Below are 14,658 nucleotides of genomic sequence, written 5' to 3'. Positions count from 1 at the left end.
TAAAATATACAACATTATAAAATTAATGTACACAAACAACAAGTGTGAAGTTAAAATGGGCAAAAAACTCACACATTTCTTCACACAGGGCCGTGGGGTGAGACACGGATGCAGCTTAAGCCCCACCCTCTTCAACATATATATCAACAAATTGGCGCGGACACTAGAAAAGGCGGCAGCAATCGGCCTTGCCCTACTAGAATCTGAAGTCAAATGTCTACTGATGATCTGGTGCTTCTATCACCAACCAAGGAGGGCCTACAGCAGCACCTAGATATTCTGCACAGATTCTGCCAAGACCTGGGCCCTGACAGTAAATCTCAGTAAGACCAAAATAATGGTGTTCCAAAAAAGGTCCAGTCGCCAGGACCACAAATACAAATTCGATCTAGACACCATTGCCCTAGAGCACACAAAAAACTATAAACATCTTGGCCTAAACATCAGCGCCACAGGTAACTTCCACAAAGCTGTGAACGATCTGAGAGACAAGGCAAGAAGGGCATTCTATGCCATCATAAAATTCAACATACGAATTAGGATCTGGCAAAAAATACTTGAATCAGTCACAGAGCCCATTGCCCTTTATGGTTGTGAGGTCTTTGGTCCGCTCACTAACCAAGATTTCACAAAATGGGACAAACACCAAATTGAGACTCTGCATGCAGAATTCTGCAAAAATATCCTCCGTGTACAACGTAGAACACCAAATAATGCATGCAAAGCAGAATTAGGCCGATACCCACTATTGATCAAAATCCAGAAAAGAGTTGTTCAATTCTACAACCACCTAAAAGGAAGCGATTCCCAAACCTTCCATAACAAAGCCATCACCTACAGAGAGATGAACCTGGAGAAGCGTCCCCTAAGCAAGCTGGTCCTGGGGCTCTGTTCACAAACACACCCCACAGAGCCCCAGGACAGCAACACAATTAGACCCAACCAAATCATGAGAAAACAAAAATATAATTACTTAACACATTGGAAAGAATTAACAAAAAAACAGAGCAAACTAGAATTCTATTTGGCCCTAAACAGAGAGTACACAGCAGCAGAATATCTGACCACTGTGACTGACCCAAACTTAAGGAAAGTTTTGACTATGTACAGACTCAGTGAGCATAGCCTTGCTATTGAGAAAGGCCGCCTTAGGCAGACATGGCTCTCAAGAGAAGACAGGCTATGTGCACACTGCCCACAAAATGAGGTGGAAACTGAGCTGCACTTCCTAACCTCCTGCCCAATGTATGACCATATTAGAGACACATATTTCCCTCAGATTACACAGATCCACAAAGGATTTGAAAGCAAACCCAATTTTGATAATTCCCATATCTACTGGGTGAAATTCCACAGTGTGCCATCACAGAAGCAAGATTTGCAACCTGTTGCCACAAGAAAAGGTCAACCAGTGAAGAACAAACACCATTGTAAATACAACCCATTATGTTGATTTATTTTCCCTTTTGTACTTTAACCATTTGCACACCGTTACAACACTGTATATATACATAATACGACATTTGTAATGTCTTTATTCTTTTGAAACTTCTGTATGTGTAATGTTTACTGTTAATTTTTATTGTTTATTTCACTTTCGTATATTATCTACCTCACTTGCTTTGGCAATGTTAACACGTTTCCCATGCCAATAAAGCCCTTGAATTGAACTGGGAGAGATCTCAGTACTTGAGCAGGGTTTGTGTGTGGCGCTTGAATAGTGTGTTGTGGCAGGTCGGGCTACTGTGCCAGAGAAGACTCTGTAAAATCACAATAGAGAGACTTGTCAAACTTGTGCCCAAACAACTACTTCGGAGGGACGAATAGACTACAGCACACAATTTATTCTACCATGTTTTTGCTCAATAATTAATACTAGCAATGTGGGAACAATCAAATGAAAAAGTAATACTACAATGAAATGAAAAACCAATATTGTGCACATCAAATAAACAGTGGGACCGATATGAGAAACTGACAATGTTTCTAAAATGACCGCAATGGGACCAGCAGCTGACATTTTACACAGCATCATATTGATCTTTACCTCCTAAATCAGGTTATGGTCCTAGGCCTCAGTATTAATATGTACTTTATCAATTTTGGAGACATTAATGTAACATCAAAATGTGTTTTGTTCTGTGTGGAAGAGAGGGTACTGTAAATGTGTTATTGTTTTAGAGAGGGGCTTATTTCTCTGAGGAAATAAGTTTGATTTCATTCAATAAAAGAGTATCTCTATTCAACACATGGTGTGTAATAAAGTATTTATTCCTCAAGGTGGCCTGTGGTTCTGAAGCAACAGTGAGAGAATCAGCGGCGTGACCTCACTGTTTTGTTCGGTCTTCTCCAGTGAAATGGATCAGGCGGCCAAGAATCCACCATTTCATACTTACCCATTTACATTGCTTACACTAATGTCCCTTTCATACACAGACTGAAATCTCACTCATTTACCATGCCTGCTACTTTTTTGCCTACGTCTTTGTATATCTGAAAGGTGTAGGTGGAAGAGAAAAAGGACAAATAAAACCCACCTAAAGACCTAGTCACGATTCCTGTATTTTCACAGACCCTCTAACCAAAATACAGGTATCAGATCTGTGTGAATGGTTCTCTACTGTTTTGCAGGTAAATTAATAAACACTTCAATTGTTTAACACCACCCTAATTTGAAATGCAAACAGCCCTCATTGTTTAACAACACTCTCTGACCCCACCCCTCCCAATTTGCCAGTTACCCACTGATATGTTTAAAACCTGCATTTCAGTGATAAATAAGGAGTTGTTTGAAAGGGGGTCCTATTAACATTGCCTACATTTTTTTACAGGTGATATATCATATCATCTGTCTGAAATGGGGCTACATCAGAAACAGAAAGGCCAGATTGTGTATGGAAGTCTGACATTGCAGTTTGACTTTCTGATTCATAACTGAAAGCTATAATATTATTTGCCCATGCTTAAACATGACTTGTATAATGTTTTCATCCCACAGTCACTGAAGGCAGTTAGCATTACACAGCCAGGACAGGAGTGATTGCTGTTCCTCATGGCTGGCGGTCTGTATCAATATCCAGGCTATCAAATTTGCAGATTGAAAAACTAAATTAAATCACCCAAAGAAAATAAACATATTCCCCGACCAGTCGAAGTGTGACATTCAGCAATATTTCGACGCTGTGCGTGAGCTCTACTAATGTAAAAAGAGAAGACTGTTCAATTTCTGCAAATCCCCTCCCTCCCTCTCTCACCTGAAACAGTGTTGGAAAAATGCCTTTCAGAAATTATAAACAGCTCAAAGAACAGAAGTCTTTTACTGTTCGCTCGGTTGAATCCAATTTGCGCTCCGGGTTCCTGAAGAATAAGGTGGCACAGACGGTGTGTGTGTGTGTGTGTGTGTGTGTGTGTGTGTGTGTGTGTGTGTGTGTGTGTGTGTGTGTGTGTGTGTTCCTCACCGGCGTGCAGTACTCCACCATGGGGTAGTTGAGCTTGTGGCCCTTGGCGGTTCGTCCAGAGAAGAAGCAGCTCTGACACACGTCATAATTAAAGTGCTTCAGACTGCGATACCTAGGGATGAGGGGAGGGGAGATGGATAGTATTAGTATTTTATTAGGATCCCCATTAGTTACTGCTAAAGCAGCAGCTACTCTTCCTGGGGTCCACACAAAACATGATACATTACATAATACAGAACATTAATAGACAAGTACATCACAACGACAGAACAACATTTAAAATATGAATACACGCTTTCATACATATGCCTTCATAATCATGTGATTCATAGACGCTATTGAATGCAATCCAAAAACGAAAATGGAAACGCAATAACAAGGAGGTGTGTTTGAAATAGGCTGACACTTTTCTCTAAATTCCTCAGACGTGAAAATAGCCACTTTGTTTCGATCGCGATGGAGACAGAGTGGAGAAACAAGAGAATGAGAGTGATGAGCGCATCGTGCAGATTTCTCCATTTCTCTTTCTCTTGCATGCATCTCATGTGTGTCCTGCGCTGCTCTCATCTGAGCTATTCCAGGGCCTCACACGGAGCTACCGATGTTCTGTCACCACTTTCTCCGTGAATTTCAAAATGGAGGACACACCCAAACCCACAGTCTAAAATTCAGAATGCCACCTGCAGCTCTATCCCAATGCACCTCATCATCGTGCTCAAAACAGAATATAAAAGATGTCCGTAAATTGAGATGGGCCTAATTCAGGCAATATAATCAAATCAAATTGTATTTGTCACATGCGCCAAATACAACAGGGCATAGCGGGATTTATTATAAGCGTCTGGATTAGTGTCCCGCTCCTTGAAAGCGGCAGCACTAGCCTTTAGCTTGGTGCGGATATTGCCTGTAAATCCAAGGCTTCTGGTTGGGATAGGTACATACAATCACTGTGGGGACGACGTCGTCACTTATTGATGAAGCCGGTGAATGAGGTGGTATACTCCTCAATGCCCTTCGATGAATCTCGGAAAATATTCCAGTCTGTGCTTGCTGGTAGAAATGAGGTAAAACGGATTTAAGTTTGCCTGCATTAATGTCCCAGGCCACTAGGAGCGCTGCTTATGGATGAGCATTTTCTTGTTAGCTATGGCCTCATACAGCTCGTTGAGTGAAGTCTCTCTCTCTCTAAGGTAATCTGATTGATGACAGAGCCCACAGCGATACATCAGACAGTAGGGGCACAGTACAACCCACGTCCCACGCCCCATTACTACACAGACATCTTTCATTAGCGCTGACACAGACAACCACTAATGAATGACTATGGGATCTACACTGAGTGTACAAAACATTAAGAACACCTTACTAATATCAATTTGCACCCCCCCATTTGCCCTCAGAACAGCCTTGATTCATTGGGGCATGGACTCTACAAGGTGTCTAAAGCATTCCACAGGGATGCTGGCCCATGTTGACTCCAATCCTTCCCACAGTTGTGTCTAGTTGGCTGGATGTCTCTTGGGTGGTGGACCATTCTTGATACACAAGGGAAACTGTTGAGTGCACAAACTACCATACACTGTTCAAATATGTTGTCTTGCCCATTCACCTTCTGAATGGCACACATAATTGTCTCAAGGCTTAAAAACTTCTCCTGTCTCCTCCCCTTCAGCTACACTGATTGAAGCGGATTTAACAAGTGACGTCAATAAGGGATCATAGCTTTCACCTGGACATACCTGATCAGTCTATGTCATGGAAACAGCAGGTGTTCCTAATGTTTTGTACACTCAGTGTATATTCTACTTCGTAATATCCCATTGTCTGGAAAACCAGCTCTGCTTTACAACACAGTGTTGGCCATTGGGAGCCTCAAGTCTAACCTGTGCAACACTATTCAATCCAAATGTATTCAACTTTCTCTCCTCTCTCTCTCTCTCTCTCTCCCTCCTTACCTTGTCTCTCTTCCTACTTCCCATCTCTTTCTCTCGCTCCTTACCCTGTCTCTCTTCCTACTTCCCCTCTCTCTCTCCCTCCTTACCCTGTCTCTCTTCCTACTTCCCCTCTATTTCTCTCCCTCCTTACCCTGTCTCTCTTCCTACTTCCCCTCTCTTTCTCTCCCTCCTTATCCTGTCTCTCTTCCAAATTCCCCTCTCACTCTCTCCCTCCTTACCCTGTCTCTCTTCCTACTCCCCCTCTCTTTCTCTCCCTCCTTACCCTGTCTCTCTTCCTACTTCCCCTCTCTTTCTATCCCTCCTTACCCTGTCTCTCTTCCTACTTCCCCTCTCTTTCTATCCCTCCTTATCCTGTCTCTTTTCCTACTTCCCCTCTCTTTCTATCCCTCCTTACCCTGTCTCTATTCCTACTTCCCCCCTCTCTCTCTCCCTCCTTACCCTGTCTCTCTTCCTACTTCCCCTCTCTTTCTATCCCTCCTTACCCTGTCTCTCTTCCTACTTCCCCTCTCTTTCTATCCCTCCTTACCCTGTCTCTCTTCCTACTTCCCCTCTCTTTCTATCCCTCCTTGGATCAATGACAGACCTGTAAAAGCTTGTGTTCTGTCAAATGTCTGCTGGTACTTGTCTCAAGACATTGTCTAGCTGGTGTAACTACTTAGCGAGGACCAGAGATAATAAACATTACACTAGACACTAGGCTCTGGTTAGCATGATGTTGTGTCTCATTTTGCTCACATAATAATACTGTGACTGATGTCATACCCTCAAAACAATATTGTGTATAGCATGTGGACATCTGAGGTCTGTTTAATCATAAGAGGGTGATTCTATTGAACTATTCTGACATTATATCAACAGGTGGTGTGTGAGACGGAGACAGACAGACAGACAGACAGACGTGAGAGTCTGAGACCCTAACCCACAGTACACAGTGGATGTCCCTTTGTGTGTGTGTGTGTGTGTGTGTGTGTGTGTGTGTGTGTGTGTGTGTGTGTGTGTGTGTTGTGTGTGTGTGTGTTTGTGTGTGTGTGTGTGTGATTCTAGAAGTCCGTCTCCAAATGGTATTTAGTTCGGAGTGTATCAGCTACTGACATTTAGATAAAGGCCTACCCTCCGGAGCAGGCCTGCCCTTTCTGCTCCACTCAGGGCAGGGAGACCTGCACACCATCATTCCCCTGTGTGTGTGCATTGGGTGGGTGTGTGTGAGTGAGTGAGCATGTGGGTGGGTGTATTCAACGTACAGCTCTTGCTCTGTATGAAAATGTGTGTTAAGGAGCTAACGTTGAACACAAAGTTGCTGTGTGTGAGTGTGTGGGTGCACATTCGTGCGTATGTGGGTCTAAGTGTGTGTGTGTGTGTGTGTTTACCTGAACCCTACAATGGGGCACTCTTTACAGATGTTACACTTGGCCTGGTGCTTGGCGGTCTCAGCAGCCGCCACTCTGTGTAGGACAGGAAGCCACACCATAGACTGGGGCTCCAGCCTCATCCAATCAACAAACTGCCTGGGCTCCAGCTCCACCTTATTTGTCACCTGGACAGGAAGAGGAAAGAGGAAATGTAAAATCAAAGTGAATTCAACTACTAAGCTTCATCCGAAATGGCACACTATTCCCTATATAAAGTGCATTACAATAAACCAGGGCCCATACCAAAAGTAGTGCACTATACAAGAGAGGAAGAGGGTTTAGTGCGCCCAAAATCTGTCCACGTTAAGCAGGTTTATTAAGTGAGGAGTTTTTGTATGGGGGGGGACGAAAGACTGTGGAACCTATTCTATATAGAAAATGAATATTTCTTTTGATACGAGGCTTATTTGATCAGATGTTTTGACGTTTTTCGGAACTCTTAGGTTGTTACGACTGTACTGATATAAGTGTGATGCAAGTGACATCCAGGCGACAAAAATAAAGAAATCATTCAAAAAATGTTTTAAAGAAACTCAGTCCGGCTTTCAACTTACTCTTGAAAGTTGTAATAGTAGAAAGCACAAGGTGTCATTTAGAAATGGGGTAGTGCATCATCAGTTCCTCTTGTCATGTCAGTCATTACATACTTATATATTTATTGATATTTATAACTTGTCAGCAGTGTCCAGATCTACTAGCCCATGTCAAAGTTTTTTAGCCCCAAGGTTTAGGAAGCCCTGTTCTAGGAGTCCTGTAGTGGGTATTAAATCCCTTTACACCTGGAGACGGCTGCTGTACAGAACACACACCTGACCTTTCAGTTGCCACGACTACCCACAAAGGTCAATGAGTAAACATTCTGAGAGGGAATATCTGGAACTCGAGGAAGAAATTGTCCACAGGTCACGCACGCACACACACACACACACACACACACACACTGCAAACACCCCCTAAGAATCAACATGGCTTCGGTCAAAGAGGGGAACGTTGAAAACCTATTCCTGCGTGTGTGTCCCCGGTCTGTGACCTCTGGCTCTGTTAGGGCTAAATGTCAGATAGAAATCCTAGAACCCTGAGATCACACACACAGACAGATGGAGAAGCATGTAGGAAACAACACCCCCACTTCATTGATCCTCAACACTGGGGCCCCACAAGGGTGAGTGCTCAGCCCATTCCTATACTCCCTGTTCACCCATGACTGCGTGGCCATGCACGCCTCAAACTCAATCATTAAGTTTGCAGACGACAAAACAGTAGTAGGCAGGATTACCAACAATGACGAGACAGCTTACAGGAAGGAGGTGAGGGCCCTGGCAGAGCGGGTCCAGGAAAATAACCTCTCTCTCAACGTCAACAAATGTCAACAAAACAGCAGAGGGAGCACACCCCTATCTACATCGACGGGACTGCAGACGGGACTCAGCCTCCAGTATTTATGCTGCAGTAGTTTGTGTCGGGGGGCTAGGGTCAGTTTGTTATATCTGGAGTACTTCTCCTGTCCTATTCGGTGTCCTGTGTGAATCTAAGTGTGCGTTCTCTAATTCTCTCCTTCTTTCTTTCTCTCTCTCGGAGGACCTGAGCCCTAGGACCATGCCCCAGGACTACCTGACATGATGACTCCTTGCTGTCCCCAGTCCACCTGGCCATGCTGCTGCTCCAGTTTCAACTGTTCTGCCTTACTATTATTTGACCATGCTGGTCATTTATGAACATTTGAACATCTTGGCCATGTTCTGTTATAATCTCCACCCGGCACAGCCAGAAGAGGACTGGCCACCCCACATATGCTCTCTCTAATTCTCTCTTTCTTTCTCTCTCTCTCTCTGAGGTACTGAGCCCAAGGACCGTGCCCCAGGACGACCTGACATGATGACTCCTTGCTGTCCCCAGTCCACCTGACTGTGCTGCTGCTCCAGTTTCAACTGTTCTGCCTTGTTATTATTCGACCATGCTGGTCATTTATGAACATTTGAACATCTTGGCCATGTTCTGTTATAATCTCCACCCGGCACAGCCAGAAGAGGACTGGCCACCCCACATAGCCTGGTTCCTCTCTAGGTTTCTTCCTAGGTTTTGGCCTTTCTAGGGAGTTTTTCCTAGCCACCGTGCTTCTACACCTGCATTGCTTGCTGTTTGGGGTTTTAGGCTGGGTTTCTGTACAGCACTTTGAGATATCAGCTGATGTACGAAGGGCTATATAAATAAAATTTGATTGATTGATAGAGAAGGTGGAAAGCTTCAAGTTCTTCGGCGTGCACATCACTGACGATTTGAAATGGTCCACCCACACAGACAGTATGGTGAGGAAGGCGCAACAGCACCTCTTCAACCTCAGGAGGCTGAAGAAATTCAGCTTGGCTCCTAAGACCCTCACAAACTTTAACAGATGCACATTTGAGAGTATCCTGTCGGGCTGTATCACCGTCTGGTACGGCAACTGCACCACCTGAAACCTCAGGGCTCTCCAGAGGGTGGTACGGTCTGCCCTACGCATCCCCGGGGGCACGCTGCCTGCCCTCCAAGACACCTACAGCACCCGATGTCACAGGAAGGCCAAAAAGATCATCAAGGACAACAACCACCCGAGCCAAGGCCTGTTCACCCCGCTATCATCCAGAAGGCAAGGTCAGTACAGGTGCATCAAAGCTGGGACCGAGAGTGAAAAACAACTTCTATCTCAGACTGTTAAATAGCCATCACTAGCCAGCAACCGCCCTGTTACTCATCTTAGAGGCTGCTGCCCTGTGTACATAGACATGGAATCACTGGTCACTTTAATAATGTTTACATACTGCTTTACTCATCTCATATGTATATACTGTATTTTATTCTACTGTATTTTAGTCAATACCACTCCGACATTGCTGGTCTTAATATTTACATATTTCTTAATTCCATTCTTTTACTTTTAGATGTGAGTGTATTGTTGTGAATTGTTAGATACTACTGCATTGTTGGAGCTAGAAACACAAGCATTTCACTACACCCGCAACAACATCTGCTACATATGTGTATGTGACCAATACAATGTGATTTGATGAAGAACCAGCTCTGGAGTGTCAAGTCTGTTCAGGGAAGTCAGGAACCAATACACGCAGTCAGTCAGGAAAGCTAAGGCCAGCTTCTTCAGGCAGAAGTTTGCATCCTGTAGCTCCAACTCCAAAAAGTTCTGGGACACTGTGAAGTCCATGGAGAACAAGAGCACCTCCTCCCAGCTGCCCACTGCACTGAGGCTAGGAAACACGGTCTCCACCGATAAATCCATGATTATCGAAAACTTCAATAAGCACTTCTCAACGGCTGGCCATGCCTTCCGCCTGGCTACTCCAACCTCGGCCAACAGCTCCGCCCCCCGTAGTTCCTCACCCAAGCCTCTCCAGGTTCTCCTTTACCCAAATCCAGATAGCAGATGTTCTGAAAGAGCTGCAAAACCTGGACCCGTACAAATCAGCTGGGCTTGACAATCTGGACCCGCTATTTCTGAAACTATCTGCCGCCATTGTCGCAACCCCTATTACCAGCCTGTTCAACCTCTCTTTCATATCGTCTGAGATCCCCAAGGATTGGAAAGCTGCCGCAGTCATCCCCCTCTTCAAAGGGGAGACACCCTGGACCCAAACTGCTATAGACCTATATCCATCCTGCCCTGCCTATCTAAGGTCTTGAAAGCCAAGTCAACAAACAGGTCACTGACCATCTCGAATCCCACCGTACCTTCTCCACTGTGCAATCTGGTTTCCGAGCCGGTCACGGGTGCACCTCAGCCACACTCAAGGTACTAAATGATATCATAACCGCCATCGATAAAAGACAGTACTGTGCAGCCGTCTTCATCGACCTCGCCAAGGCTTTCGACTCTGTCAATCACCAAATTCTTATCGGCAGACTCAACAGCCTCGGTTTTCGGATGACTGCCTTGCCTGGTTCACCAATTACTTTGCAGACAGAGTTCAGTGTGTCAAATCAGAGGGCATGCTGTCCGGTCCTCTGGCAGTCTCTATGGGGGTGCCACAGGGTTCAATTCTCGGGCCGACTCTTTTCTCTGTATATATCAATGATGTTGCTCTTGCTGCGGGCGATTCCCTGATCCACCTCTACGCAGACGACACCATTCTATATACTTTCGGCCCGTCATTGGACACTGTGCTATCAAACCTCCAAACGAGCTTCAATGCCATACAGCACTCCTTCCGTGGCCTCCAACTGCTCTTAAACGCGAGTAAAACCAAATGCATGCTTTTCAACCGATCGCTGCCTGCACCCGCATGCCCGACTAGCATCACCACCCTGGATGGTTCCAACCTTGAATATGTGGACATCTATAAGTACCTAGGTGTCTGGCTAGACTGCAAACTCTCCTTCCAGACTCACATCAAACATCTCCAATCAAAAATCAAATCCAGAGTCGGCTTTCTATTCCGCAACAAAGCCTCCTTCACTCACGCTGCCAAGCTTACCCTAGTAAAACTGACTATCCTACCGATCCTCGACTTCGGCGATGTCATCTACAAAATGGCTTCCAACACTCTACTCAGCAAACTGGATGCAGTCTATCACAGTGCCATCCGTTTTATCACTAAAGCACCTTATACCACCCACCACTGCGACTTGTATGCTCTAGTCGGCTGGCCCTCACTACATATTCGTCGCCAGACCCACTGGCTCCAGGTCATCTACAAGTCCATGCTAGGTAAAGCTCCGCCTTATCTCAGTTCACTGGTCACGATGGCAACACCCATCCGTAGCACGCGCTCCAGCAGGTGTATCTCACTGATCATCCCTAAAGCCAACACCTCATTTGGCCGCCTTTCGTTCCAGTACTCTGCTGCCTGTGACTGGAACGAATTGCAAAAATCGCTGAAGTTGGAGACTTTTATCTCCCTCACCAACTTCAAACATCAGCTATCCGAGCAGCTAACCGATCGCTGCAGCTGTACATAGTCTATAGGTAAATAGCTCACCCTTTTTCACCTACCTCATTCCCATACTGTTTTTATTTATTTACTTTTCTGCTCTTTTGCACACCAATATCTCTACCTGTACATGCCCATCTGATCATTTATCACTCCAGTGTTAATCTGCAAAATTGTATTATTCGCCTACCTCCTCATGCCTTTTGCACACATTGTATATAGACTGCCCATTTTTTTCTACTGTGTTATTGACTTGCTAATTGTTTACTCCATGTGTAACTCTGTGTTGTCTGTTCACACTGCTATGCTTGATCTTGGCCAGGTCGCAGTTGCAAATGAGAACTTCTTCTCAACTAGCCTACCTGGTTAAATAAAGGTGAAATAATAAAAAAAATAAAAAAAAAATAAAAAGTCAAGGCATCGAGCCAGAGAGCTGACACCTACACCTATCCTTCCTTCCATCTTCCTCCCTATTGTCTCCTCCTCTCTCCTCTCCCCTCACATCGTCTAGGTGGCAGAGTTACGGCAGTACAGATCCCTTGGAGGGAGGGGGATGGATGGATGGTGAAAGGGAGGGAGGAGTGAGATTGAGACCCGTAAAACAGGCCGTATTTATGGGCCACCACCTCGTTCATTACAGCCCCATTAAACCAAATGGAGTGGTTGACTGCTCTGCAATTTCTGGCTGATACAGGGAGGTCACGGGGGGGATTCTACTGGGCAGAGAGGCCAGAGTCATCAATTCACTTACCATCATCCGTCTGGCTGTAATGCATTAGGAATTGTGCAGTGAATATCAGTCTTGTTGTAATGGTGGTGTTGATGCGGGTGATGGTGTGTATGTGTGTATTAGCGTATTTATAAAATAATTATAATAATATTGAACCTTTATTTAACTAAGCAAGTCAGTGTTATGTGTATGTGTTAATGTATGTGCGTGTTAATGTATGTGTGTGTGTGTGTGTGTGTGTGTGTGTGTGTGTGTGTGTGTGTGTGGGTGAGAAATGGGGGGAGATAAAGGAAAGAGGAGGTTGTAGGTAGATAAGGGGTGACAGGAGAGGAGTGGTGAAGTGATAGGAGAAGGACTGGATAGAAAGCTCCAGGTTGCTAGTGGCTCCTGTTAAACTCCGTGACATTTCCAATGTCAGCCGAGCTCCATCACCATGCTATTTTGGGAGCCCGAGCGGTGAAATCAGGGAAATGTACTGCTACCTAATTTAATGCCGTCACTGAATTTATGACTGACGAAACAGGACTCAGTGAAAAGAGAAAAATACAATGTGAACCCAAGGACAGGGACCAGCCAACCTTGCATTTAAATGTCGATCGATGGCCATATTGGTTATAGTGACAACGTTCTGGCACTTTCAACAGCAATAATACAAGATGTGTGTGTGTGTCACTAAACACAATGTGTTGCAGTGTGTCTGTATACTGTGTATACATACGTGTTGGAAACAGCTCCGGACGCTGGGTTCAATGTTGCTCCCTCCGAAGGCGGCGACCTCTCCTAGTTGCCGTGGAATCTGGATGGCGTCGTGGAGCAGCAGACCCAGCTGTCTCTGGTCACACGTATCCCCCGACGACGCCACCTGACTGAACAGGTCTGGAGGAGAAAGAGAGACACAGAGAGGCGAGGGGTGTGAGACTACAGAAATACAGTTTCTCATCCAAGCCTCCACTGTCAATCTTTATCAGTGAGTGTGTTGTGTGTGAGTGTGAGTCAGCGTGTTGTGTCAGCGAGTGTGTGTGTCAGCATGTGTATTAATAGCCCTATGTGGGTACTCATCTATCAGAGCTCAGAAAAGAGAAGGTAGAGTAGAGGAGTCCTGGTGAGCTGAGCAACCCTGTCAGAATACAATCCAGAGGAATCCACAGTCCCACCCTCCCTCTCTTTCCCCTCTCTCTGCACCTCCCTCTATTCCACTCTCCCCTCCCTCCCTCCCTCCATCCCTCTCTCCCCCTTCTTCCCTCTCTACCTCCCACCCTCCTTCTCTTCCTCCCGCCCTCCCTAGCTTCCCCTCCCTCCCTCCCTCCCTCTCTCCTCCCTCCCTCCTGCCCCCCCTCCCTCTCTTCCTCCTGCCCTCCCTCTCTCCCCCATCCCTCTCTTCCTCCCTCCCTCTCTACATCCCTCCCTCCCTCTCTATATCCCTCCCTCCCCCTCTCTCCCCTCCCTCACTCCATCCCTCTCTTCCTCCTGCCCTCCCTCCATCCCTCTCTCCCTCCCCCTTCTCTTCCCCTCCCTCCATCTCTTCCTCCCTCCCCATCTTCCTACTGCCCTCCCTCTCTCCCCCTACCTCCCTCCATCCGTCCCTCTCTCTCTCCCTCCATCAGTCTCTTCATCCCCTCCCTCCCTCCCTCCCTCCCTCCCTCCCTCCCTCCCTCCCTCCCTCCCCCCATCTTCCTACTGCCCTCCCTCTCTCCCCCTACCTCCCTCCCTCCATCCGTCCCTCTCTCTCTCCCTCCATCAGTCTCTTCATCCCCTCCCTCCCTCCCTCCCTCCCTCCCTCCCCATCTTCCTACTGCCCTCCCTCTCTCCCCCTACCTCCCTCCATCCGTCCCTCTCTCTCTCCCTCCATCAGTCTCTTCATCCCCTCCCTCCCTCCCTCCCTCCCTCCCTCCCTCCCTCCCTCCCTCCCTCCCTCCCTCCCTCCCTCCCTCCCTCCCCTCCTTCCTCCCTCCCTCCCTCCCTCCTTCCCTCCCTCTCTTGCTCCATCCACCCCTCTCTCTCCCTCTATCCCTCTCTTCCTCCCACTCTTTCTCCATCCCTCTCCCTCCCTCCATCTCTTCCTCCCTCCCCATCTTCCTACTGCCCTCCCTCTCTCCCCCTACCTCCCTCCCTCCCTCCCTCTCCCCTTCCCTATTTCTTCCCCTGTCTCTGTAAATCTCCTCACTATCACAGGAGAGCAATCAATTC

The 14,658-nt window shown here is 46.4% G+C and overlaps 1 protein-coding gene across 1 annotated transcript in view; it reads right to left on the bottom strand.

The window, feature by feature from the left end:
• Window positions 1–14,658, bottom strand: part of LOC118373813 (utrophin-like) — a 92,719-nt gene that overhangs the window by 8,390 nt on the left and 69,671 nt on the right. Inside the window, exons 11-13 of the mRNA XM_052523867.1 lie at window positions 13,190–13,347; window positions 6,781–6,947; window positions 3,459–3,570 (exon numbers count right to left, since the gene is read on the bottom strand). Coding sequence (XP_052379827.1) covers window positions 3,459–3,570; window positions 6,781–6,947; window positions 13,190–13,347 — 437 coding nt within the window. The remainder of the gene's footprint in view (window positions 1–3,458; window positions 3,571–6,780; window positions 6,948–13,189; window positions 13,348–14,658) is intronic.

Source organism: Oncorhynchus keta, chromosome 8 (genome assembly GCF_023373465.1).
Source record: "Oncorhynchus keta strain PuntledgeMale-10-30-2019 chromosome 8, Oket_V2, whole genome shotgun sequence".
Lineage (NCBI taxonomy): Eukaryota > Metazoa > Chordata > Actinopteri > Salmoniformes > Salmonidae > Oncorhynchus > Oncorhynchus keta.
This window is presented reverse-complemented; position numbering and strand designations above follow the sequence as displayed.